Genomic DNA, 25,506 nt, shown 5'->3' with positions numbered 1-25,506 from the left:
AAAGTTTTTAAAAGGGTGGGAAGGAAGGGGGGGGTACTATCTTCATGGGGGTGCCCTTGTGCATTGGGGACACCCTCCTAAGGTAGTGCCCCGCTTCCTTCTTTCCTCCCCACCTGCACTGTAAAACCTACACCCCAACCCTCCAACCTAAGGTGCCCGATCCCTTCCTGCCCAACACTCAAGGGACTGAATTTTATGGGGTGCCTGCTCTCCCCATCGTACCCCACCCCCCAACCACTGAGTCAGGGCAGCTTGCCCTTGAGCCCATCAGCTGCCCTGCAAAAATTTAATGCTGAGAGCAGCGATAATTGCTTTTAATTTAGACTTCCATCCCTGTCTCAGGAGGAAGCCCCACCTTAGAGAGTTGTTAGTCAATCAGATGGCCAGCAGCTCTGTAGTCCCAGCAGCACCAGATGGGGGTGGCCATGGCTGGGACTACAGACAGTGCCAACACACTGAGGAACCCAGGTAACTCCAGGGTCGTGGATCTTGGCGAGGGTGTTGAGGGTCTGGGTTCAAGAGGCCAGGTGGGAGGGTTAAAGGGTGGGGGGTGGGTGGACTGACCTGATTTGGGTGGGGGGGGGGGCATGCCTGCGATAGGCCCAGGGGGCTGCAAAGGAGATTCTGCACCCCCCACTCCCTGCCTTTGCTTGACACCAGCCGGCGTAGCTAAAAAAATTCTTTCGAGTTATCAACAGTCACAGATTGCAACTCTTTTGAGTACAATCACAGTTCTTGGTTTCTGGGAGTGGGACATGAACCCACAACCTTCTGATTCAAAGGTGAGGGTGCTATGAACTGAGCCACAGCTAACACCTCCCGGCGTAGCTAAAGCTGCAGTCGGGCTTCCGGCATAGCAGGTGAAATACTGACAGTGATGGCATGAGGGCCTTAAGTGGCCATTAACTGCCCACTTAAGGGCCTCAATAGACCCCATTAATACAAATAGCTGCCTTTGATGAGCAATCAGCAGGGTTCTCATAGATTGTATTGGACCTTTGCCTAAAATGGAATCGGAGCATAGGTACCTCTTAACCATCATGGATTTGTCTACTCAAATTCTAGAGGCAATACCCTTGAAAAAGATCACAGCAAAAGTTGTGACTGAGGAATTAGTACAGTTTTTTTACCAGGTATGGGTTGCCAAAAGAATTTCAGTCAGACTAGGGGCAGAATTTTACGTCCCACGGGTAGACGTGCACCTAACCCAATCGGGCTTAAAATAACGCACGATTGGGTCATGCACGCATTCCAACATCATCGTGCACTTGCACAATATTTCAGTCGGCGGGCGTGCGCGAGAGTTAGCAGCACAGACTTCAGTGCTCGCCCTCCTCCCGCCCCAACACCGGCAGCGCTGAGCCTTTCAGCGCGTATTTCATGCTGGCTGGCCGTTAATTGGTCAACCAGCATGAAATCGCGGTCAGCGGCTTATCGCGAGTGGCGGAACGTTTCCTGGCCACTCCCGGGCCCACCTGCCATGCCCGCCCGGCGACCCAAAAATCCTGCCCTATGGGTTAAATTTAATGTCACATATGTTTCAGGAAATAACATGTGCTTTAGGAATAAAGCTGCTCAAGTCATCTGCTTATCATCCACATCCCCAAGAGGCTTTGGAGAGATACCAACATACCTTAAAGAACATGATTAAAGTCTACTGCCTTGAGGATCCCCCAGATTGGGCTAAGGGGATATCATTCTTGTTGTTTGTAACCAGAGACACACCAAATGAGCCGAATGGATTCAGTCCTTTTGAATTGGTCTATGGCATGAGGTTAGTGGCCTCCTTAAACTTATTAAGGTGTGATATTTGGCACAGAATGAGGAAACTACCCTCCTGGTTTATGAGCTACACTTCCAGGAGAGGCTGTCAAAAGCTTGTGCAGTGGTGAGAAAACATATTGGTGATGAAAACCAAGTGGGTAGAACAGCCCAAGCTCATGGCTTTAAGCCACAGGATAGGGTGTTGGTTTTGTTGCCTTTGCCTGGTAATCTATTGAAAGCAAGGTTCAGTGGACTTTACAATGTAAAGAGGAAACTCAGTGAGATAAATTATGTGGTCAGTCCCCAGATATACAAAAGAGTCACAGAGTGCATCATGTGAATATGTTAAAGAGGTACTATGACCATGAGCCTAGTCAGCCCATGAGTGTAGCCCAGGTAATAGAAAAGGGCGATGGTGATAATAATGCCTGTAATGAACCAGATGCTGAGTCTGAAACTAAGAATTCTCAGATTGAACTTCCTATGGTGAGACTGACGCGTGCAGAAGTATTGGAGGGTCTTGATAAGGAACTGTGCCATCTCCCTGTGAGCAGCAGAAGACAGACATAGCTGATCTACTAAAGGGGTACAAACCCATATGTGCAGATAAGCCTGGTTGAACCTCTCTGACTGTGCATGAGCTTGATGTAGGGGAAGTTACCCCAATAAAACAAACTCTTCAGATTCAATTCCAGTAAATTGGCCAAGGTCAGGGAGGAGGTTAACTCTTGCTAATGATATAATTGAACCCAATCAAAATAGTTTGAGTTTTCCTGTCATGCTGGTACCTAAACCAGATGGTTGTCAGAGTTCTGCACTGATTACTGGAAAGTTAATGCAGTAACTTATTATGGACTCCTATTCGATCCCATGTCTTGAGGGTTATATTGATAAAGTGGGAAGCTCAACCTTTGTCAGGAAAATTTATTTGCCAAAGGATATTGGCTAGTGCCCTTGACCGACCAAACTAAGAACATTTCCGCTTTTGTGACCCCAGATGGGTTGTTTCATTGTAAAGTCATGCCATTTGGTATAAAAACTACACCGGCTATATTTCAAATATGAAGCAATCAGGTGATTGCTGTGTTAAGTAATTGTGTACTGTACATCAATTACCTTTTGGCGTACAGCAATACTTGGAGTGATCATGTTAGGCATTTGGGAGCTTTATTTGATCGGCTAGCTAAACTTGTCATAAACCTGGCAAAGAGTGAGTTTGACAAGGCCAAGGTCACTTATTTTGGACATATCATGGGTCAAGGTCAAATGTTGCCCTGAGAGGCCAAAGTTTACGCCATAATAGACTTTCCTATCCTGAAGACGAAGAAGGAGATATTACGATTCCTGGGTATGTATGGGTTCTATAGTAGGTTTGTCCCTAATTTCAGCGCAGTTGTCGCCCCCTTAATGAATTTGCTGAAGAAAAATGTGAGATTCAACTGGGTCAGAAACCTGTAGATGGCCTTTGAGAAGTTAGAGGCCATTTTGATAAACTGGCCAGTTCTGGCAGCACCAGGTTTTATTAAGCCATTCAAGGTAGCTATCAACGCCTGTGATGTAAGAGTAGGAGCAGTGCTGCTCCAAGATAATGAGGCTGGTTTGGAGTGGCCTGCTAGCTACTCTTCTGGGAAGGTTACTAAACATCTCAAACAGTTCTCAAACATCTAGAAGGCTTTTAGTCTTGTCCTGGCTCTTCAATTTGAAGTGTATGTGACCAATTGTTCACAGGAGATATTAGCCTGTACTGACCACAACCCATTTGTATTCTTAGAAAAGTTTAGAACTAATTACCTCAGGCAATTTACATACATATGAACATATGAGGAACAGATTTAGGCCATTCAGCCCCTCGAGCCTGATCTGCCATTTAGTAAGATCATGGCTGATCCGACAGTAACCTGAAATTTACCCACCTACCACTGATAACATATCACCCCTTTGCTTACCAAGAATTGGAGTTTAATGCAACAACCATTTACCTTAAAAGTTGTGCATGTTGCAGGGAAAAGAATTGCAGTTGATAATGCTCTGTCCAGAGATGGAAAGGAGATAGAAGAGGAGGAAAACTGAGTTATGATAATATTATGATGTTAGAATTCCTTAAAATGTGTCACGTTTGGTTGGCTTTGTTACAGGTTAAGCCTTAGGGAGTTGCCAATGCAAAATATTTAATTGTAAAATGTTACAAAGGGAAAATGTTATCTGTACAGTATGTAGTAAGATAGTTATTAAAGTGTTTATACTGTTAAAATGTGTTGTATATTGAAAGAGCTGTGAAAAAATCCTTACTTCTGTAAGGCTTTTTGCTTTCAAAGGCACTGGTGGGGCAGAGGGGGTGGGGGTGGGGTGGGGGTGTGTGAGGATCCATATGCTGAGAAAGGCCTGTATTTTCTTTTGTGTGATGTACCTTTCAGAGCAAAAGTGGGCTTGGGAGTATTCTGAAAGATGGCTAATTGGTTTCCTGATTATGACATCATTAGATGCCAAGAAATGCCCATGTGACCTGAGGTTGCCATGGGATGAACAGCTAAGAAGCAACCAGTAAATAGAAAATTAATTGCAGTGGGTTTGGGTTAGCTTCTGTTTTCTGTTTGGCAGTGATTTGTGTAAAGAGGAAACAAGCAAAGTTCTATCCAAATGGAACAGTTTTCAGTTTGGCAGTACTCAAACAGATCCTGGTGTTGAAGCAGGTGTCTGAGAATAGAGCAGAGACTGTGTTACAGTGTGTGTCGGAAAGAGAAGAGAGCTGAAGACAGGAAGGGCAAGGGATTGCGGATTGGACAAAAACCATTGCTGCTGTTTCAGTGTTGGAAGAGCCTAACACACTGTTTAAAGGGTCTGGAGAAAGGAGTCTCTGAGGATTCTGTGCCACCAAGTCTGTCATGACCCAAGTGAGAGAGGGTTCGAAGATATGTGCCTTGTTGGTGTTGACTGGGTCTAGGGAATTCAGATGGAATATGGCTGCTGGTGAATGTGACTGAAGGGCTTAAATGATTGAGTGGGAAGTGAGAGACCCTACATAATGGAGATTGGGTTGGAAAGACTGTGATATTGCACATATTTGTGTTGGAAGTAATGTGAGTGATTGTAACTATGTGAGGCTTATCTTTGTTGTAACTACTTAAAGTGTAACTTAACTTTTTATTTGAAATATCCTTCACTTGCTAACTAATGTTTCAATTATGTTGTTTTTTGTTGGTTTGTTACAGTAGAAGTTTTAAAAAGTGAAATCTTGTCCAACAGGTTTCTTTCTATTGGCGTCATAGGGATTCCTTTCTTTTTAAAAAGTTATCAGTCTCTACAGGCTTCATAACAAAAGGATACAGGCAATTAAATATAAGTATCACAAGCAGAGGAATAAAAATTCAGAAAGCCACTGAAGAACATTAAAAAACTTTCAGCCCATCCACGGCTTTTGCCAAGGCTGAACAGCAGTCCTAGATGAAAGAAAAAGGAAGCCTAGGTGCATAATTGAGTCAGTGGCTAAGTAATGGCATAGCCCAATACCTGTCTATTTCTTTTTTAGCTACTGAAATTGAAGTGGTGCTGTCTTTCAAGAATGAGCAGCCACATTTCAGGCCAGAACTGATCATTACAGTCCCTGGAAATGTGAGAACTTTATACAGCCATATAAGGCATGGCATGCTCTCTGGAATAATAGTTCATTAGACATTCACATCTCAAAGTGATGTCACTGAAGGTCTGCTGATGCATTTTCTTTCAGAGGCTCCCAATGCATCTATCAAATAGTATCTTTGCAGATGTGGGTGTGTGAACGGGAGGGCATGAAGCATAACTAAGACAGCCTCAATTGCCTGGAATCTGCCCATAGATCCTACTCTTTTTCCAGCTACGTTAGTTCAGTGGATCCCTATTAGCAATCATTCTAGTACAAATAAGAAGAGTTGGGTGAAACAAAAATTTAAAGAAGCACAAAGACAATAAGAAAGCCTATATCGCAGCAATAACAGAAATTAGTAAAAATACCTAAAAATAGCTAAAAACACATAAAATCTTGGACCTTTTAAAGGTCCCAGCAGCAAATCATTTTGTGAGTTTTAATATAAAGAAGGTTATTTATTATCCCACACTTACCCCAGGGATTTAAAAAAATGACGCCTCACTCAGTCAACTCACACATATTGGGCTGGATTTTATGGGCAGGGAGGTGGTGGGTAGTGGGGTATTGCTCTCTCCCCACCCCTAACTGAGAAGAAAACTGACCGCCAAAAGAAAAGTCCACCCAGCAGCAATAACAAGCTGTGGGCGGCGACAACAAGGACGTTCAACATGGAGACTTGACATCCACTTTCAGACCCCTACTTTCTAATCTTAGTTGTACGAGGGGCGTAAGTAGTAGCCTGCAATTGGTAATAATTAGAAATATTACCACAGCCCGTGAAATTTGGTATGGTCAGCAGTACAAGTCCAAAACGGTCACATCCTGCCCATGTGCCATGATGTATCTCACTATGGATTTTTGGGACCCATAAGAGGTAAAATTACATGCAATCTTTTGTCTTACGTGTTTCTGGTGTACCAATATCATGAGCTGCTTATCTCTCTTTCAAGTATGATTGTTCTCCCTTTGAGCATTTAATCTGCAATAACCACTCGATTATGGAACTGAGCCAAACTGTGGAATCATCATTTGCAGAAGGACTCACTGCAAAGCTTGCGTTGTCCATCTGTATTTGTCATTAATATTAAGTAAAGATTTGGCATGAAAATCAGTATTACAGAATAAAATGCTGGTACTGATTTGGCAGTCAATCATTTTTAATCAATAGATTGTATAGTAATGTGTTGGATTCATATGATTAAAATCAGTAGCAGCAGTGCCAGCAACTTATGAATGAACAGTGCCAGGAGATTTCAAGGATGCAGTAAACAACACAAAAAGTGAAAGAGACAGGAAAGAAGTTGCATTTTTAACTCCTAGAAAGCAGAGTATAAAATAATATTGAAAGACAGGATGAAATAATTAATCTTAAAGGGTGAATTTTCACAATGTGAATTGTGCCACTTTAAAAAGGTTACAGTCCCCCAGTCAAATAGTGCATTTATTTGATGCAGACTTATTTATTCAGAACTCGACTTTAGCATTTTAACAAGACCCTTCCATGCCTAGGATAAGACATCCAATCATGTTTCATTTGCGCTTATTACAATGCTGAGGGGAGGAGGAGTGGTGAGCGTTGTGTGGTCAAGATAAGCACCATGCTATTAATATTTTGACCTACTCTCATCAAACCATTCCTCCAACCCCTCCCCTACATGCCAACTTCTCTTTGGAGATCTATTTAAGGGGAGCATAGCGACTGTGGGAAAGGAAAATGGCCAATTTTCTAGGTTAGCATGTATGAAGTTAACCCTAATACCCAGAATAAACCAGGTACCTCTGGTACTAGCCTGGGAAGATTTGACAGGGGATAAGATGTATTATGGTCAATCAGAAACCTAGAAAAAGATTAAAAATGTGAAATAGCTACTGGTTGATCTTGGAGTAAGTCTGAAAAATCAATTTATGTCACTGAGGAGGTCATTAGGGAGTTGACCAAGGGAGTGGTGTCAGCATTCATAACCACCAATTTTCATTTCTATTTCCAATGTTTAATAATAACTGTTGACAGAGAGATCCCCATTTTAACTTATGAACCCAGAATATCTTAACATTTATTAAGTGAATGCTCCTATATGAAAAGAATATTACAAATTTCATAATATTTTTCCAAAAACCCAACAGCATCACTACTTCTCCTAAACCTTTTGCCATGGGCCCAAAATTACAACCATTTCCTTGTTCAAAGAAATACTACAATTTTTTGTACCATGGAGTGATTTTCCACACGATGATCTTCTGATTTCACTATGGGCTATTGTGAAGTGGATACTTTAATCCAAAAATTGAAAGAAATAAGTATTTAACCAACAGTTCTATTAAATCATTGCATTCTAATAGGGCCCTTTTAATGCTGGGATAACCTTGTTGCTTCACAGCATCGAACCTACTAATGCTTCAGCAAGAAAGGAAGAAACTATAGCCCTAAATCCTCAGCTGTGCAAACTATTGTTGGAAGGCTCCAGAGTAGCTCTTCTGAGAAACTAAATCTTCTGAGAAACATCAGTAAAATTGAAGTGAGCTGTAAAAGGTCCCCAAGCCATATTATGAGCACCACAGATATTGAATTACATCATTAAATTTGTTTCTGCAAGGACTAACTCTTTTAATGCTTGAATCTGCAAACTTGTTTGAAATTCCTAGTTCCTGAACAGCTTCAACCACTGACACAGATATAAAAATATCACGTGGTCAGTTATCACATTTTACTGAGCTGCTAATGCTAATTCTTATTAAAGATTTAAAGCTCATTAGCAGTGCTGAGAAGAGAGAATTTGCCTAATGTTCCACATGGAACCATTGTATTGCCCTAATTAATAAGCAGCTCACTGGCTGACAGAACAGATCACTGGGAAAAATTGGAGTTGGCGGTTGTAAAAACTATCATTTTACATTACCTGATGCTATCTATAGAAATAAAATAATGCTTTTGGCTTAATGATAAGAGATACCTAATGAGATAATACATTTTAGAAAACGGATACTAAAGAGGTCTTATCACACAATATATATAGAGTGGTTTAGATACTATAAATCTAATGTAATTTGATAGAATTTGGAATTAATGAATATTTGTTATTTAATCAAGCTTCCATTTTGGTGAAATGGAGCTTGCACATAATTGAAGTCTAATAATATTTGTGATATTGAATCAGTTAGTGAAGGGTGATATCATTTTTATACTTTATTATTTATATGTATTCTGCAATCTATGTTACATGCACCTTCTGCTTGGTATTAATAGGATTTATAATATGACTGTTGATATTGACTAAATCTCTTGGGAGTTGGCTCATCTTTAATTAGCCTGCTGAATCTCATTCATTTTAGTTTAAAAATACGACATATTTTGATATATTTATTCTTGAAAATATATATTGAAGTGGATTTGCAATCTGTCTCAGATCTTTTGATCATAAATCTCACCCTTGACATATCATCAAATTTCACAGCTCATATTTCCAAATAACCAAATATGGACCTACACTGTACCTGTTGGAGGATGTGTGTATGACACACATATGCAGCTTCAGTCCCGATTATAGGAAGGTATGTTACACAAAAATACAGATACAATGTATGTTACAGGAATGCACATTAATTACATCTACAGCTCCATTATCTGTTTCAGGAGGGTGTATTGCACACATGTAATATTCTTATCAATGATACAAAAGATGAGGTACAAGGATGTCTAAGATGTACAATACGCTAGAATATAATTTTGCTCAGTTTTGTTTAACAACTAAGCCTGCTAAACATATTGCAATACTGCATAATATTGCATGGGAAATGCACGTCATCCAAATTTTGTCAGGTTATGTCAAACATCTTGGGTCAATTTTCTACGCTAAATGTGCTATATAAATCCAGGTTGTTCTTGATGTTGGACCCATCCTGTGACAAAATCCATGATGTTCTAATTCTGCTTTTTTTTATTGAGTTTGTCTAGATTTCTTTTCTTGCACACATTACCAGCTATGTTGTATTTGCAAGTGCTCACTATTGACAGGACTCATCTATTTCTAACAATTCGGTTGTTCAATATTTGCAATATTTTAGTAATCTGGGGTGAAAATGAGCTCCTTATTGCAAACAGAAATATTAGTTTCCCTGATGGCTTCGTGACTGAATGTAGTACATATTGTAACCGTGAACTTAGCTTGATCCTTGGTCTGCACTGAGTTAGCAGATCCATAGTTGAAACTATATTTAAAAATGAGTCAATACCTTTAGCAGAAAAAAAGGTTAAAAAGATACAACTTTAGGATATTTTTCAGGTAAGTGTTTTTGGATGGTTTCAGATTAAAGTACCTCTACAGCATAATGGCCTGGATTTTGCATTATGAATAACACTGAAGCAAAGCATGTGTACATGTGCAGTTAAATAAGGAAATTTGAAAGCTGTGGTCCAAGTTATCTTGCTCCTCCACTACCTGTGCTATAATAGTACCTCGATAATAGACTCAGCATTAAAATCAATGTTAGGATATGAAACTGTGGTACTTACCCATTAGTTACTCATCAAAAATGTCAAAAAATGTTAGAGCTGATGTATTCAAGTGTAAATAATTTTTTAATGATGAGGTGAGTCATAATTGCTGTGCCAAAATCTCTCTGGCCCAGTAATTTAATTTTAAAAGTGTAGAGACTCATTTCTTTGGAAGTTAATTAACGTTGAAGATCTAAAAAAAAAAAATGTTTTAAATTGTTCTGTCTGTCTTTTTTAATTTCTGACTCTCTCTCTCTTAACCCCATCTTCCTTTCCCAAACTTTGTTAGGCTTTCTGTACATGTTTTTGGTCACATCTAGACTTCTTGGTTCATACTTCCTGGTTTAGACATTGGCTGGAATTTTCCATGCCTGCCAGCATCAGGAGTGCTTGGTGACATGAGCGGACAGTTTGGTGCGATCTGTTTCACAATGGCGTGAATCCAGTTTGCGATTGTATGCTCAGCCCACCAAAGGCAGGCTGCGTTTCCTGCAATCGAACGTCAGAAACCTCATTGTAATACATCTGCATATCATTATTAGGCCAGCCCACCAGAATCATCCCCCCCACTGGATTGTCCGTCCCCGCCGAAGTGTTTCACAACAGCACATAAAAGGCGTGCACTTGGAGGGCTGATCTTTGAGGGGAACTCAAAGGTGAGTATACAAGTAATGGCATGCAGGGCTCACCAGGATTGCCTGTTAGACTTCAAGCTTGAGGGGCATTGGTGATTGTGGGGAGGTGGGGTTGGTTAAAGGCAGCCCCGCCGTTGAGGTGGCTTGTGGGCGGGGTGGTGCGGAGGACAAGGCTGCCTTGCGGTTGAGACGACTTGTGGGGGGTGTTAAGGGCAGTCCTGCCGTTGAGGCAACTTACGGGGTGGGGGTTAAGGGCAGCCCTAGCATTGAGGCGAATTGAGGGGGGTTGCAAGGACTGCCCTGTTGTTGAATATAGCGCACAACCATTCGGGGTGGGGGGGTAGGGTGAGCGATGGAAGCGGCCACGCATTAGGGAAACCTATGTAAAGTGACCATTCCTCCGGAACTGAGACAGTTCAGGCGCAGTCACATTGGTATGGTTGGATTCAGGCTTCTAGTTCATCTGCCCACTCGAGCAATGCAGAGGCATCCAAGTGCCACCAAGTGCTCCAAAGCTTTTCACCGCCCGCCCCCGGCACAGACTGCAAAGTCGTGCGCGTTTTAGTGTACTGCAGAGCAGTTGGACGACTGCAAACGTTGTACGATCTCCTCGCTAAAGCTGGCCTGGAGCAGTCACTGCTGGAGGTGCACACAGCCCCTTGCAATATTAGCATCCCGGTTTGGGCCAGTCTCCCCGATGGTTCCAGCTAACAGTGCAGCCTTGCAGCATGGGTTAGAATGACTGCGCCTGACCTGAGAGCACAGCATGCAGTCCAGCGGGCAAAGCTGCCAACAATCGGTCAGGTGGAGTGGGGTGGAGGTGGTGGGGTTTCGGGTGCGTGCAGCGCACTGATCTCTGGCCATTCAAGTGGTGGCCAGCACAACCCGGTAAGCGTTAAGGGGCCTTCACACTTAACCAGGACAGGTTCTTAGTACACTGATGCTAACCATGTGTCTCCCTCTTTCATCCTGCAGGAAGAGTACATCAGGATCACGGAGCCTGGTGAACTAGCTGTATGCCTGATGACCCACAGAGGGCGAAGGCGACGGAGGAGAGGGTGACTGAGGCTCCTGGCTGCTCAGAGGCAGGAGCAGCAACCTCAGGAAGAAGGGACGGCTGGGGCTCCTGTGCACGCCGCTGAAGAGACACAGTAAGCCATCGCTGGTTGGTCTATAGACGCCACCTTTCGAAACCTACAGATGACCGAGAACCAGTGTCACTGAAGACTGTGCATGTCCAAGGAACTGGCTGGTCATATCTGCCAGTTACTGCAGGATTTGGCACCATGGGGACATGGAGAGCATTCACTGCCACTGGCCGTGAAAGTGACCGCGGCGCTCAATTTCTACGCTAGTGGCTCCTTTCAGGGCTCCACAGGTGACCTCTGTGGGATCTCACAGGTTCCATCCACAAATGCATCCATGAGGTCACAGATGCCATCTTTGCAATGGCACACAACTTTGTGTGTTTCACCCGGGACCAGGACAGCCAGGATGCAGCAGCGATCGGATTTACCCAGATCTCGAGTTTCCCACAGGTGCAGAGTGCGATCGACTGCACTCATGTGGTTCTCTGATCTCCGTTGCAACACACGGTGAACTACATCAACTGCAAGGGGTTCCACTCGCTGAATGTGTAGCTGGTGTGCAACCACCAGAAATGCTTCCTGTAGGTGTGTGCACGGTTTCCAGGGAATGTGCACAACTCCTACATCCCTGAAGTCTTCCTGGATCCACAGAAGCTGCAGGGGTGGCTTCTCGGGGGCAAGGGCTACAGGCAGAGTCCGTGTCTGATGGCACCCATGTGGCGGCCTCAGACTGCAGCAGAGCGACGGTATAATGAGGCTCATGCACAGCTTGCAATTTGGTGGTGCAGACCATCAGGATGCTGAAGATGAGGTTCCGATGCCTGGACTGGTCTGGTGGAGCCCTGCAATATAGTCCGTAGAGGGTGTCATGTACCATCATCATCTGCCCGTTGCAACCTGTCACTGCAACGGGGAATGGAGCTGGCTGAGGAGGAGATGAAGGAGCTGGAGGTCTTCTCTGATGAGGAGGACACCAACGGGGATGAGGATGAGGAGGTCCACAAAGGTGACGATGACAGGGATGAGGTCCCCACACTAGCTAGACAAGGTGCACTCAGGAGGCCCTGACAGCTGCTAGATTTGTGGAGGATGATGAAGACATGCAGTGAGGTGACCCCATAAATCCTCACATTGCATATGTGAATGTCTGACTCCAGTCTGGCTTATGGCAGCACGAATACCTTCTGTGAGAATGCTCCTGTCATAGAGATGCGTAGACGCCCTAATAATCGCTCAATTCCAGGATGATGATGACGACATGCAGTGAGGACACTCCATAGATCTTCACATAGTCTCTGAGAATGTCTGAGTCCTGTCTGGCCGAGGGCAGCTCGCTTGCGCTCTGTGATCAGGGTCATATCACAGAGATGCAGCCATGAAACTTTAGAAGCATTTGATCCTTTGTATGCCTTGAGCACCTGAGCCCTTCAGGAGCACAGCATCAGTGGTCACAGATGCTGAAGAAATGGGGGACAGCCCCACCTTAAAGGTGCTGAGAGCACACAGAGAGAATGAGAGAACTCTGTGACACCTGCCCACTACATTCTGGCAGCAATAACAACCACTGCTGAGGTGCAGGCATCAGTAATATGTTCAGGGAGTGTGATGTGGGAGCATCACTTTGGCCTGAAGGCTGCACAGAGCACAGGAAAGAAGCCATGGACTGAGATACCTGCCTTTATCTTTGCAAAAAGGTTTCACATCTGAGTGACAGGAACACTGCTCATCAGAACAAGGAGCCATATGCAGGGAGACAGTCTTGGGACTTTATTGACAATAATGAACAGTATGTACAAGTGATTAACAACCATGCCCAGGCTGTGCAACTAAGTCTTCTTAACTTTCCCAATCCTGCCGCCACGTCTTGGTGCTCCCCGGACATCCACAGTGGAGGTGGAGGCAGCCTGCTGACTGTGATTACCTTGGCAGATGTCCTCTGGAAGGCCGAGACTTGGAGGGTCCTGGCCTGCTTTCGGGGTCCTGTTATGTGGCTGTGGCGCCCTCCTCAGCCTGTGGAGCTGGAACTGCTCAGGTCACAAAAAGAAGGGATTCAGATGGGCCGGACACTCCTATAGTCACCTGGTTGGATGGCCACGGAGAGTGCACCTGCTGATCCTCCTCCCTACGGATGCCGGAGTGCCCAAGGTTGACTCCTTGAGGAGAAGGGGTAGCTGGACTGAGATCGAGCTGCCCGGCACCCCTCTTGTGTACACACTGTTGGAGGCCAACTATCACATTAGCGATGGAGTTGAGTCCGCCCAGCAGTGTAGGGGTGACGTCCTGGACCAAAGTCTCCTTGGCGGCTGCCATCCTACCAGTTTTGACTTTGGTGTGTTGGCATGCCGGCGCTATCAACTTAGAATGAAGGTGGACTGACTCCATCGTGGCTTGCAAATTGAGGAGTGCAGCGGACATCTCTTCCTGATGTTCCTGTGCTCGCCTTTGCAGCTCAAGCAACTGTGACATGACCGAGTCCAGGGGCTCGCCATCTGACTCGGTCTCAGAACATTTCTGGCCTCCAGCAGTCCTTCAAGTGCCGGACGCCAAGGAAGTCCCTGCCGCCACCTGCTGTGGATCAGACAGTGCAATGTGCTCCCCAGGTTGTGATCCCGAGGCTATTCTAAAGCTATGTCCCACCGAGGTGTGTGTCTCTGCATCGGTGAAGGATGTGGGTGAGCGCTGTGACGGGACATCAAGGAAGGTGCCTCCAGATTCCTCTTCAGAGATTTTTTTGGGACTTGATTGGAGGCCCTGTGTCATGGACTACGTCAGCTGCTTCCCAGATGTGCCTGCAGAAGCAAGGGGAGATAATTAGTGCATGGCAGTGGCCCGTGAAGCAGGACACATTACTCACAGCATGGCTGTCATGTATGTTGCACTGTTGGGCCCTCACTTGGTAGAGCACTGCCGACCTCACCGTCAGCACAGGACTGGTCCAGATCATCACTGGCCAGCTGGATAGCTCAGTTTTCAAAATCCGTGAGGACCTTGATTTTAGGCATTCCTCTCCCGGTCTGCGACCTCCCCTGGTTTTTGTGTGGCAGCTTGTCCTGCATGAATAGAGATGAAAAAAGTGCAAGCAAGACGCCTGCCAGGCCAGATGATAAGTATGTCTGGCATGTATGGGGGCTGAGTGGTCCCTTGGGTGGGATGAGGACAATGACAGTGAGTGTGAGAGAGTGAATGGTGATGTCCCTTGAACCGAAGTTAGTGAGGGCCCTGTGGATGTGTGATTGGTTTGTGAGTGTGAGTTGAAAGTGATGAGAAGAGTGACTTACCCTGGCAGAACGGAGGAGATCATTCATCCTCTTGCAGCACTGGGTGGCTGTATTATTTTGAAGGGAGTTGGCGCTGTCCACCGCTGCCACCGCCTCCCAAGCCTGGTTGGCCACACCACTGCCCATCCTGCAGCCAGAGCGGGGTTGGAGGATATCCCAGTGGGACTCCATGGCATCCAGAAGGAGTTCCAGTGATGCTTCTCTGAACCTGAGGGCTGCAGTCTTTTTGCCTTTCAGAGCCATGTCTTCCCTGCAGCAATCGCGGTCTGGAAGCACTGAGATGTGTGCGTGCGGCTGAACTTTAAATATGGTTCCTGGCATGATGAAGTGGTAAGGTGATGGCGGGCAGGTGAATGAGAGCTTGCCACCATGGAAACCGTGTGTTTCTGGGAATGCATAAATAATGTGGCAGGTTTGGAGTGATATGGCGTGAAAACCCACCATCGCGAATGGCGTTGTTTTACCCACCCGATACCACACTTAGTGCAAATCTGGGACGAATTCGCCCATTGTGCAAGTCCCTGAGGATTCTTCAGTCTGACTAGTTGAAGAATCGTGCTGTTGCTTTCCCCACTCAGGCACACTACAGGGGGCACGTGCTGGATCTGCTAACTGGTGACTTCAATTCTCCACAAAAAGTCTGTGGGCAGCTGTCAGTGTATGCATTTCCTTTGCAACTGACTATAAAATCCTGGTCATTACTTTAATACAACAGATTGCTTTTTTCAACAGAATATGTAAAATAATGAAAAAATAAATATAGATAACAAAAGTTTCTGAGGAGCTACAGCTAAAGAATACAAGACAGCAACCAAAAAAGCTCTGTCAGATACTTACGGATTTCTTTAAAAACCTAGCCCAGTTTGAATTATAAATCAGCTTTGCCTTCTAAATTAAACTTTCTCCTTACTCTGATTTTCAGCTTCAAGTTTAAAGGTTTACTAACCACAGATAGGATAGGTAAGAAAGTTAATAGATTTTTACACAAAGTTTTTATTACCAATTTGCTATTGAAATATAAACATTAAAAATAATAGTTTCTTTTATATGTACATAAGACATAGCTGGCACAGTTAGCAGTTGCTTCAATTACACAACTATTCATCTTATTTACAAAATTTATAAAAGGTGTACATTCTTATAATCTTTGTATAATCTTTATAATCTTTGTCCAGTGTGTTGCTAATAAGACACTATGTGATATTATTGCATCAACATCTAATGCAACTGAATGAAATTCTTTCATCTGCTATTTAATAGGGCATTACCTCTTTATTTTAATATATCCACTAAAATAACGAACAAAGGAATTTCATGCAAATTATTTCAGCATCGATACCCTAACATCACACAGCATAATGCAAAAGCTATAGAAAAACAGTTATGTCTACCTTGCCATCTTCTTTATAGCTCTCAAAGACATCAAACGACTACTTTTTGTGCTGCTTGATTCCCATTCCAACCTATTTCCCTTTTTTATACATTGGGCAGGATTTTTGGGTCGTCGGGCGGTGTGGCGGGTGGGCCCGGAAGTGGCCGGGAAAAGGCCCGTCGCCCACCCCAATTAATGGCCAGCCAATGTGAAAGGTGCGCTGAGAAGCTCAGTGCTGCCGGGGTGGGGGTGGGAGGAGGGCGAGTGCAAAAGTCTGCGCATGCGTGGGGGAGCGTGCACTAAAAGCTCCCTGAAGGCAGGGAGCTGCCTTAGGGAGTCGAAGAATTTTGAAATCAAGAATAAAGATTTTGAAAATATCGGAAAAATGCCCCCACATAGGATTCACTCACATGAACAAAGACATAGTAAGAATTCTATCAACATTTTTTTTACAATTAATGTTGGAAACTTCACCCTGCCCGTGGATGAGGTTTCCTCAAAAATGCACAGGCCGCCTGGCAGATTCGCCCGTCCGTCAACCGTAAGGCTGGGCAGTGAAAAATAGCATTGATTAATTCATTAATGGCCTTAATAGGCCTCTTAATTGTCGGCAAGCACGCTGCCGACCAAAATATCGTACAAATGCGTGATGACGTCGAAATGCTTGCCAGAGGTCATCGCGCACTATTTTACGCACAATCAGGTCGGGCGCACACCCGCCCCCGGGATGTAAAATTCTGCCCATTGTTTTCATAATTTTAAAATGCACAGAGTTGTCTCCTCCATGTGAGGGGACCTATTTAACTGCAAGTGTTTATAATTGGTCCTTGCCTCTAATATAATCCCGTGCCCCCATCTTCTGAAGATAGTGACTCAGACAGTTCCGCAGGCATTACTATCCTTGTGGTATTTAGCCAAATGGCCATTCTCCATATGTGAATACATTGAGCGCTGGGTGTATTAAAGTTGAGTCCAGACCTGCTCTTACCACAACAGCAAAAAGACCTACATAGTGATGTCTAGCAAAGTCCATGACTGGTATTTGTTTCTTGCCTTTCTAAGCAAAGATTGCTAAGGCTAATTGTAATGCTTCCTGTTCCAATTATCTCAGCTAGAATTCATAAATCAAGCACAGATCAGACATTAACCTTATGACTTTCCTCAGTTTATATGGTTTAGTTGCACAGTGTAATTACCAACAGAGCCATCAAGCAAGCCCCAGCACTTAAAATTCCATCAAGCATTATTTTAGCAGACTGGTTAATGAACTTGTATAAAATTCTTATATGTGTTGTTTATCAAAGTTGTTAATATCTTTAGAATAAATGCATTATCAAATATGTAAAAATAGCATACATAGAAATTCTACATCATGCATTGGATTTAGCAGCATTCCAACCCTTCCTCTGCACATTTTAACTTACTAATCCTAATGTGACAAATGTCGTTTTAAGATAAGTGATCTTGATCATCAGACACAATAATTAACATTCTCAAAAATATTTTGCTCAGGCATTGTGGTAGGAAAAACAGAATGGCAGAGTATTATTTAAAAGGTGATAGGTTGGGAAATGTTGATGTACAAAGGGACCTGGGTGTCCTTGTTCACCAATCACAGAAAGCAAGCATGCAGGTGCAGCAAGCAGTTTAGAAGGCAAATGGTATGTTGGCTGTCATTGCGAGAGGACTTCAGTACAGGAGCAACGATGTCTAAGTGCAGCTGTACAGGGCTTTGGTGAGACCACACCTGGAGCATTGTGTGCAGTTTTGGTCTCCTTACCTAAGAAAGGATATACTTGCCATACATGGAGTGCAGCGAAGTTCACCAGATTGATTCCTGGTATGGCAAGATTGTCGTACGAGGAGAGATTGAGCTGACTAGGCCTGTATTCGCTGGAGTTTTGAAGAATGAGAAGGGATCTCATTGAATCTGACAGGGATGGACAGACTGGATGCAGAGATGATGTTTCCTTTGGCTCGGGGGTCTAGAACAAGGGGTCACAATCTCAGGATACAGGGTAGGCCATTTACGACTGAGATGAGGAGAAACCTCTTCCCTCACAGGGTGGTGAACCTGTGGAATTCTCTACCACAGAGGACTCTGGAGGCCAAGTCACTGAATATAATTAAGAAGGAAATAGATAGATTTCTGGACTCTGAAGGTGTCAAGGGGTATGGGAAGAGAGCGGGAGTATGGCATTGACATGGAGGATCAGCTATGATCATATTGACTGGTGGAGCAGGCTCAAAGGGCCGAATGACATACTCCTGCTTCTATTTTCTATGTTTCTATGCTATGAAAATCTTTCACAATTAATAAGTTTTCATGCACTGTTAAGATCAATCAAAAGAGAACAATGAACAAAGATAAAAATAAGCCATTTTATCAGCTCTACTGATTTTCACCATAAGTATTCCAGCTCATAATACAGAACACCATCAAGGTTGAAAAGTAGAAAGAACGTAAGTCAATCTTATTAATTGAGACCGGGCTTGACTTTTAAAAGTGTCTATATTATGGCAGTAGGGAAAAACTGAGCGAGGGAGGAATTTCCAATTTTGAAGCACTGGAAAAGAATGAGTTTGCACTGAATATTAAACATGATAAGTCAATGATAGTCAATATACATAAGTTTCAATATTGTGTTTGTTCACCTGCTCTGCTGAGCTGTTTGGTAACATCCATCTGATTCCAGGAGTTGGGAGAACCTGTTCACAAAAAAAAGACAGGACACAGCTTGGCAGTTAATTAAAGTATTTCAGCTGCAGCTATTGCAGTAAACACAATGCATCAATATCATACAGTCACATCAGTGCTTCAGTCCTATTTATTATGTATTCTATCTGGATTGTGCAGATCAAATAATAGCTTCCGTAACACTCACAATCTCAGAAAGCACACATTTGGATGTTTGGCACATACTCAAGAAAAACTTTCCTAGATTTTTAATATCATAAATAATATAAAAACTCCCAGAAATATGTTGCAAAGAAAAAAATGTCCCACCGCTGTTTTATCAGTTTCTGAGGTCCATGGGCATTTAGATTTTCTTAGTGTACATGTTCAGGGAGTGTGAGGCCAGACCACTACTGTGGTCTGAAGGCTGCACAAAGCACCGGGAAGCGGCCCGGGACTGAGACACTTAGGGCGAGGCAGTGGCGTCATGGTATTGTCATTAGATTGAGACCCAGGGTAATGCTCTGGGGACCTGGGTTCAAATCCCACCACGGCAGATGGTGGAATTTGAATTCAATAAATATCTGGAATTAAAAGTCTAATGATGACCATGAAACAATTGTCATAAAAACCCATCTGGTTCCCTAATGTCCTTTAGGGAACTTGCTTGATCTGGTCTACATGTGACTCCAGAATTGGCTGACTCTTAAAAATGCCCCCTGAACAAGGGCAATTAGGGATGGGCCTAGCCAGTGATACCCACATTTCACTAATGAATTAAAAAGCAAACCCTGCCTTTATCTTGTGCAGAAAAGTTTCTCATCTGAGTGACATGAACGCTGCTCATCAGAACAAGGAGCCATAGGCTGGGAGACATTTTTGCGAGGTGGTGGCATAGTGGTATTACCACTGGGCTAGTATTCCAGGAACCCAGGATAATGCTCTGGGGACCTGGGTTCTAATCCCAACATGGCAGATGGTTAATTCTTCTTAATTTTCCCTACTGCTACGTCTTGGGGCTCCAGAGACATCCACAGTGGAGGTGGAGGCAGCTTGCTGACTGCAATGCCCTGTCTGAGATGACCTTTGCGGGCGTCCTCTGGAAAGCCAAGATTTGGAGGGCCCAGTCCGCTTTTGGGGTCCTGCTGTGTGACAGTGGCACCCTCCTTGGACTGTGAAGCTGCAGCTGCTGAGGTCACAGAAAAAGGGTATTCGGATGGGCCGCACACTCCCAAAGTCACCTGGATGGATGGCCTCAGAGTGTGCACCTGCTGATCCTCCTCCCTATGGGTGCCCGAGGGCCCCTGGCTGACTCCTTGAGGGGAAAGGGTAGCTGGATCGAGACCAAGCTGCCTGGCACCCCTCTCGTGGACTCATTGTTGGAGGCCAACTTTTCTTTTATTCATTCACTGGATGTGGACTTCGCTGGCTTGGCCAGTATTTATTGCCCATCTCTAGTTGCCCTTGAGAAGGTGGTGGTGTGCAGCCTTCTTGAACCGCTGCAGTCCATATGGTGTAGGTACACCCACAGTGCTGTTAAGAAGGGAGTTTCAGAATTTTGACCCAGCGAGTGAAGGAATGGCAATATATTTCCAAGTCAGGATGATGAATGGTTTGGAGGGAAACTTGCAGGTGGTGGTGTTCCCATCTATCTGCTGCTTTTGTCCTGCTAGAATGTAGTAGTCGTGAGTTTGGAAGGTGGCATTAGTGATGGAGTTGTGCCTGCGCAATAGCCCAGGAGCAATGTACTGGACTAAGGTCTCCATGGAGGCCGCCATCCTACCAGTGCTGACCTCGGTGTGTTGGCATGCCGGTGCTATCACCTCAGGGTGAAGGCAGATGGATTCCTCCATCGTGCCTTACAATCTGAGGAGTGCAGTGGACATCCCTTCCTGATGTGCCCGAGCTTGCCTTTGCAGCTCCAGCAACTGTGACTTGACTGAGTGCAGAGGCTCATCATCTGACTCGGATTCAGAAAATTTCTGGCCTCCAACAGTCCTCCGAGTGCCAGACACCTGGGAAATCCCTGCCGCCACCTGCTGTAGATCAGACAGTGCAATGTGCTCACCAGATTGTGATCCAGAGGATATTCTAACGCTAGATTCCACTGAGGTATGTATCTCTGCGCTGGTGGAGTTTGTGGGTGAGTGCTGTGATGGGACATCAAGGAGGGTGCCTCCAGATTCCTCTTCAGAGGTTTCTTCAGAGCTTGATTGGAGGCACTGGTTCATGGACTCCGTCATCTGTTTCCCAGATGTGCCTGTGGAAGCAAAGGGAGATAATTAGTGCATGGCAGTGGCCTGTGAAACAGGACACATCACTCACAGACCAGTTGTCTGATGGATGTTGCACTGCTGGACCCTCACTTGGTAGAGCACTGCTGTACTCACCGTCAGCACAAGGCCGGTCCAGATTATCGCCGGCTAGCTGGATGGCTCTGTTTTCAAAGTACGTGAGGGCCTTGATTTCAGGCATTCCTCCACTGGGCTGCGACCTCTCCCTGTTGTTCTGTGCCAGCTTGTCCTGCATGAATAGAGATGGAGAAATTGTAAGCAGGATGCCTCCCAGGCCAGAAGATAAGTATACCTGGCATGTGTGGGTGGTGAGTGGTCCCATGGACAGGATGAGGACAGTGATGGTGAGTGTGAGGAAGTGAATGGTGATGTCTCTCGAACTGGCAGTGAGTGAGATGCCTGTGGATGTGTGATGTGTTTGTTAATGTGTGAGTTGAGAATGATGAAAAGAGTGACTTACCATGGCAGAACAGAAGAGATCATTCATCCTCTTGCGGCACTGGGTGGCTGTCCTCTTTTGAAGGGCGTTGATGTTGACCACCGCTGCCACCACCTCCCAAGCCTGGTTGGTCATGCCGCCGCCCATCGTGCGACCAGAGCAGGGGTAAAAGACATCCCAGCGGGCCTCCACGGCATCCAAAAGGCATTCCATTGCTAAACCTGGGGGCTGAAGTCTTTTTGCCTTTCATGGACATCTTCTCTGCAGCAGTTTTGGGTTGGAAGCATTGGAAATAGTAAGATGTGGTGCACATGGCTGGACTTTAAATATGGCGCCTGGTGTGGACGAGGCCCGTCTGCCATGGAAATGCATAAATAATGTGGTGGCTTTGGAACGATACGGCGTGAAAACCTGCCATCGCGGCCGACAGGTAAAACATCGTTTTACCCACCCTCGACCGCACTTAGTGCAAATCTGGGACGATTCCGCCCCATATGGTTTCTTAACTTTCCTTTATGAGGTTGGTTGAATGAGGCATAGAGGCCAATAATTATCATAAAAGGCATGAAAATCATGCCCTCAGTGATGAACGAGCAGCATTTGATTTAAAAAGTGTATTTAATAGATGGAAACCTATCAAGACACTTAAGCATTTAATTGTATTCCTCTAAATCTGCATTCTCATACTATTTTTTCCCTTTCTTGTAATAAAATTATAGGCCTGAATTTTGTAGTAGAAATAACAATGAGGCTATCAGGGCTCACTATTATTAATAAGTAAATAGGACAGCCAATTTCAAAGGTGGCACAGGCACAGTTTTACCCATAAATCAAATAATTGTAGTCCAAGTTACTGTACTCCTCCAGAAGCTGCACTATACCAGTATTTTGTCCAGAGACTTGTCATTAAAACGCATGGAATGGCATGATGTTGCTGTACTTATTTGATAGATACCCACTAAACATGCAAGAAAATGTTGGGGCTTGTCCATTCAAATGCAAATAAAATTTTAATGTCCTAATTACTACTAAACAACCTTTCTTGCACTGAAAATTAACTTTTATATATGTGGAGTCTCGTTCCTTCAGATATGAATTATAGTAGGTAATTTTAAGAAAATTTAGAAAAGTAAATACTTTTTTTACTTTTTCTTTTTCATGTTTCTCTTACTTCCATCTTGCCTTCCTTCTCTTTATTTTTTCTGCACATGATTTGAAATTGAATTAATTATTCTAACCTACACTTCCTGATTCAGAGCCTGTGGCGGGAATTTGAACTTGAAGGTGTGTGTGGATTTGGGTTCAGGTGAGTGGGTGTTAAAGCCGGCAAAAATGTCAGTGGGCCTGGAAGCCAGCTCCAACCTGCTAACCCTTGCATTAAACTAGATTGCGCTAGGCGGCTTTGCATATCCCCTTGGGAGAGACAGGCTGTCTCTTGACATATGTTAATGGGTCAATTGGAGCTTATTTCATATTTAAATTCATGGCACATTGATGGGTTTCCTGGGCTTCCTGAAACTGGCCAGTGAGCACAAGGCAGGAACATAGCAGCAAGTGAGGGGTCTGAAGCAATCTCATGGAAATACTGCAATAAATATTCAGTACCCACAGCTCCTTTCTTTATTACCTGTGGGCAGGAAAGGTTTTGTTCACAGTACTTTTGCTGAGAGGATATTTCCTACATTTTGGAGAATTTCTCAATCCATTAGGAGGAGTGGTGTTTTGGTTGCCTTGGATTGGTCTTTGGATGAGGACTACTACAACCATCAGCAGCAGCAGTTGCATTTCAGAGACCTGTAACTGGGCTACAAAGAAGGCTTATGCAGAGAGGGGAGCAGCAGCAGAGGACTACAGCTCTTAAGAGAGTACTACAAGCGATACAGGGTGTACAAGCAGGGGCTGAGATCACTTGACATGTCCGAACAGCACTGTCTCAGGAGGTTCAGGTTGTCGGATAAGGGTTACAGACTTCTGCAATCTGCTAGAAGAGGATTTGCTCTCTGCTGGACCTGGTGGCCACACTTTATCAGTGGCTGTAAAAGTCACGACTGTTCTCAACTATTTTACCTCCAAATCATTCCAGGGCTGTCACAGACATATCCAGGATTTCCCTGTCAGTGGCACACAAATGAATAAGACAGGCGACATGATGGCTTGTTTTCCGGGGTTGGCAATTATACGAACTTACCCTGCATAAGCGCCAACTAGAAAGAGTGGGTGATCAGGTTTGCATCACTGGCTGGTTTTCCACAGATACAGAGGTTTGCACACACATTGCAACCAGGCACCAAGTAGCATTTTTTTCCTTTATTCTTTCAAGGGAGCCAGGTGTCGCTGGCTATAAGCCAACATTTATTGTCCATCCCTAATTGCCCTTGAGAAGGTGGTGGTGAACCACCTTCTTGATCTGTTGCAGTCCATCTGGTGCGAGTTCTCACACAGTGCTGTTAGGGAGTCCCAGAAATTTGACCCAGCAACAGGAGGAACAGTGACAAAATTCCAAGTTAGGATGACGTGTGGCTTCGAGGGGAACTGCAAGTGGTGGTGATCCCATGCATCTGCTGCCCTTGTCCCTTGGTGTAGAAGTCAGGGATTTAGTAGGCGCTGTCGAAGGAGCCTTGGTGAGTTTCTAAGTGCATCTTGTAGATGGTACACGCTGCTTCTACCATGCATCAGTGGTAGAGGGAGTGAATGTTTAATGTAGGGGGCGTCCTGCCAATCAGCAGGCTGCTTTGCCCTGGATGGTATTGAGCTTCTTGAGTTGTTGGAGGGACACTCATCCAGGCAAGTGGAGAGTATTCCATCACACTCCTGACTTGTAGATGTTGGACAGGCTTTGGGAGTCAGGAGGTGAGTTACTCACCGTGGAATTCCTAATCTCTGACCAGCTGTTGTAGCCACAGTATTTATGCGGTGGGTCCAGTTAAGCTTCTGCTCCGTGGTAACCTCCATGATATTGATAGTGGGGGATTCAGCAATGATAATGCCATTGAATGTCAAGGGCGATGGTTAGACTCTCTCTTGTTGGAGATGGTCATTGGTTGCCATTTGTGTGATGTGAATGTTACTTGCCACTTATTAGCCGAAGCCTGAATGTTGTGCAGTTCTTGCTGCATTTAGACATGGACTGCTTCAGTATCTCAGGATTTGTCAACTGCAGTACTGGCCAACTGCAAGGGCTTCAACTCCTTCAATGTGTAGCTAGTGGACAATCCCTAAAAGATTTTTACGTAGGTGTCGTTACAAGGATGTGTTTGTTTTAAAGGAAAAGGTACAATTTATAATGCCTTTTTTGTGGCTGAATTTTAATAATCTGTAATCCCATGAAGACAATGGAAAAACTGCCAGCCAGCTGAATATAAAACTGTGTTCCACCCCAAGTGGGATGAAAAGGAACAGACTCTCAAACCCCCTGGGGAGTGTGACAGACCCCATCTCCTGTTGACTTTTACAATATTATTATAAAAGTTTCTGAGATGAGACATCAAAAATGTAAATATGTGTTCTACAACACAAGGACTACAGCAGGCATGGTAATCAAATTCATCTAGAATATACAGCCAGCAAGGCATTTTAGGAATTGTTTTACCAATTCAGAGTAGAGATTGGAAGGATATACTAAAAGGCTACAAGAGCCATGTCGCTCTCTCGGAAGTATTGTGATACAGATATTACAGAGTAACCATGCAGAGAAGGGAAAATCTAGTGCAACCCAAGATCTTTTGGGGATAAAAGATGGAAATCTGCTCCATATAGCTACACCCAAGAACCCAACAGAACAAAATGGCTGCAAAGTGGAATCATCACATTGAGACCAACTCGAAGGACAGTTAACCGTATATTTC

At 44.4% G+C, this 25,506-nt stretch overlaps 1 protein-coding gene across 1 annotated transcript in view; it reads right to left on the bottom strand.

The window, feature by feature from the left end:
• LOC144683202 (uncharacterized) overlaps positions 1-25,506 on the bottom strand; it is a 63,641-nt gene that overhangs the window by 34,090 nt on the left and 4,045 nt on the right. Inside the window, exon 2 of the mRNA XM_078546161.1 lies at positions 18,907-18,960. Coding sequence (XP_078402287.1) covers positions 18,907-18,960 — 54 coding nt within the window. The remainder of the gene's footprint in view (positions 1-18,906; positions 18,961-25,506) is intronic.

This window comes from Cetorhinus maximus, chromosome 8, assembly GCF_964194155.1.
Source record: "Cetorhinus maximus chromosome 8, sCetMax3.hap1.1, whole genome shotgun sequence".
Lineage (NCBI taxonomy): Eukaryota > Metazoa > Chordata > Chondrichthyes > Lamniformes > Cetorhinidae > Cetorhinus > Cetorhinus maximus.
The sequence above is the reverse complement of the archived record's forward strand: the minus strand, read 5'-3'. Positions and strand labels throughout refer to the sequence as shown.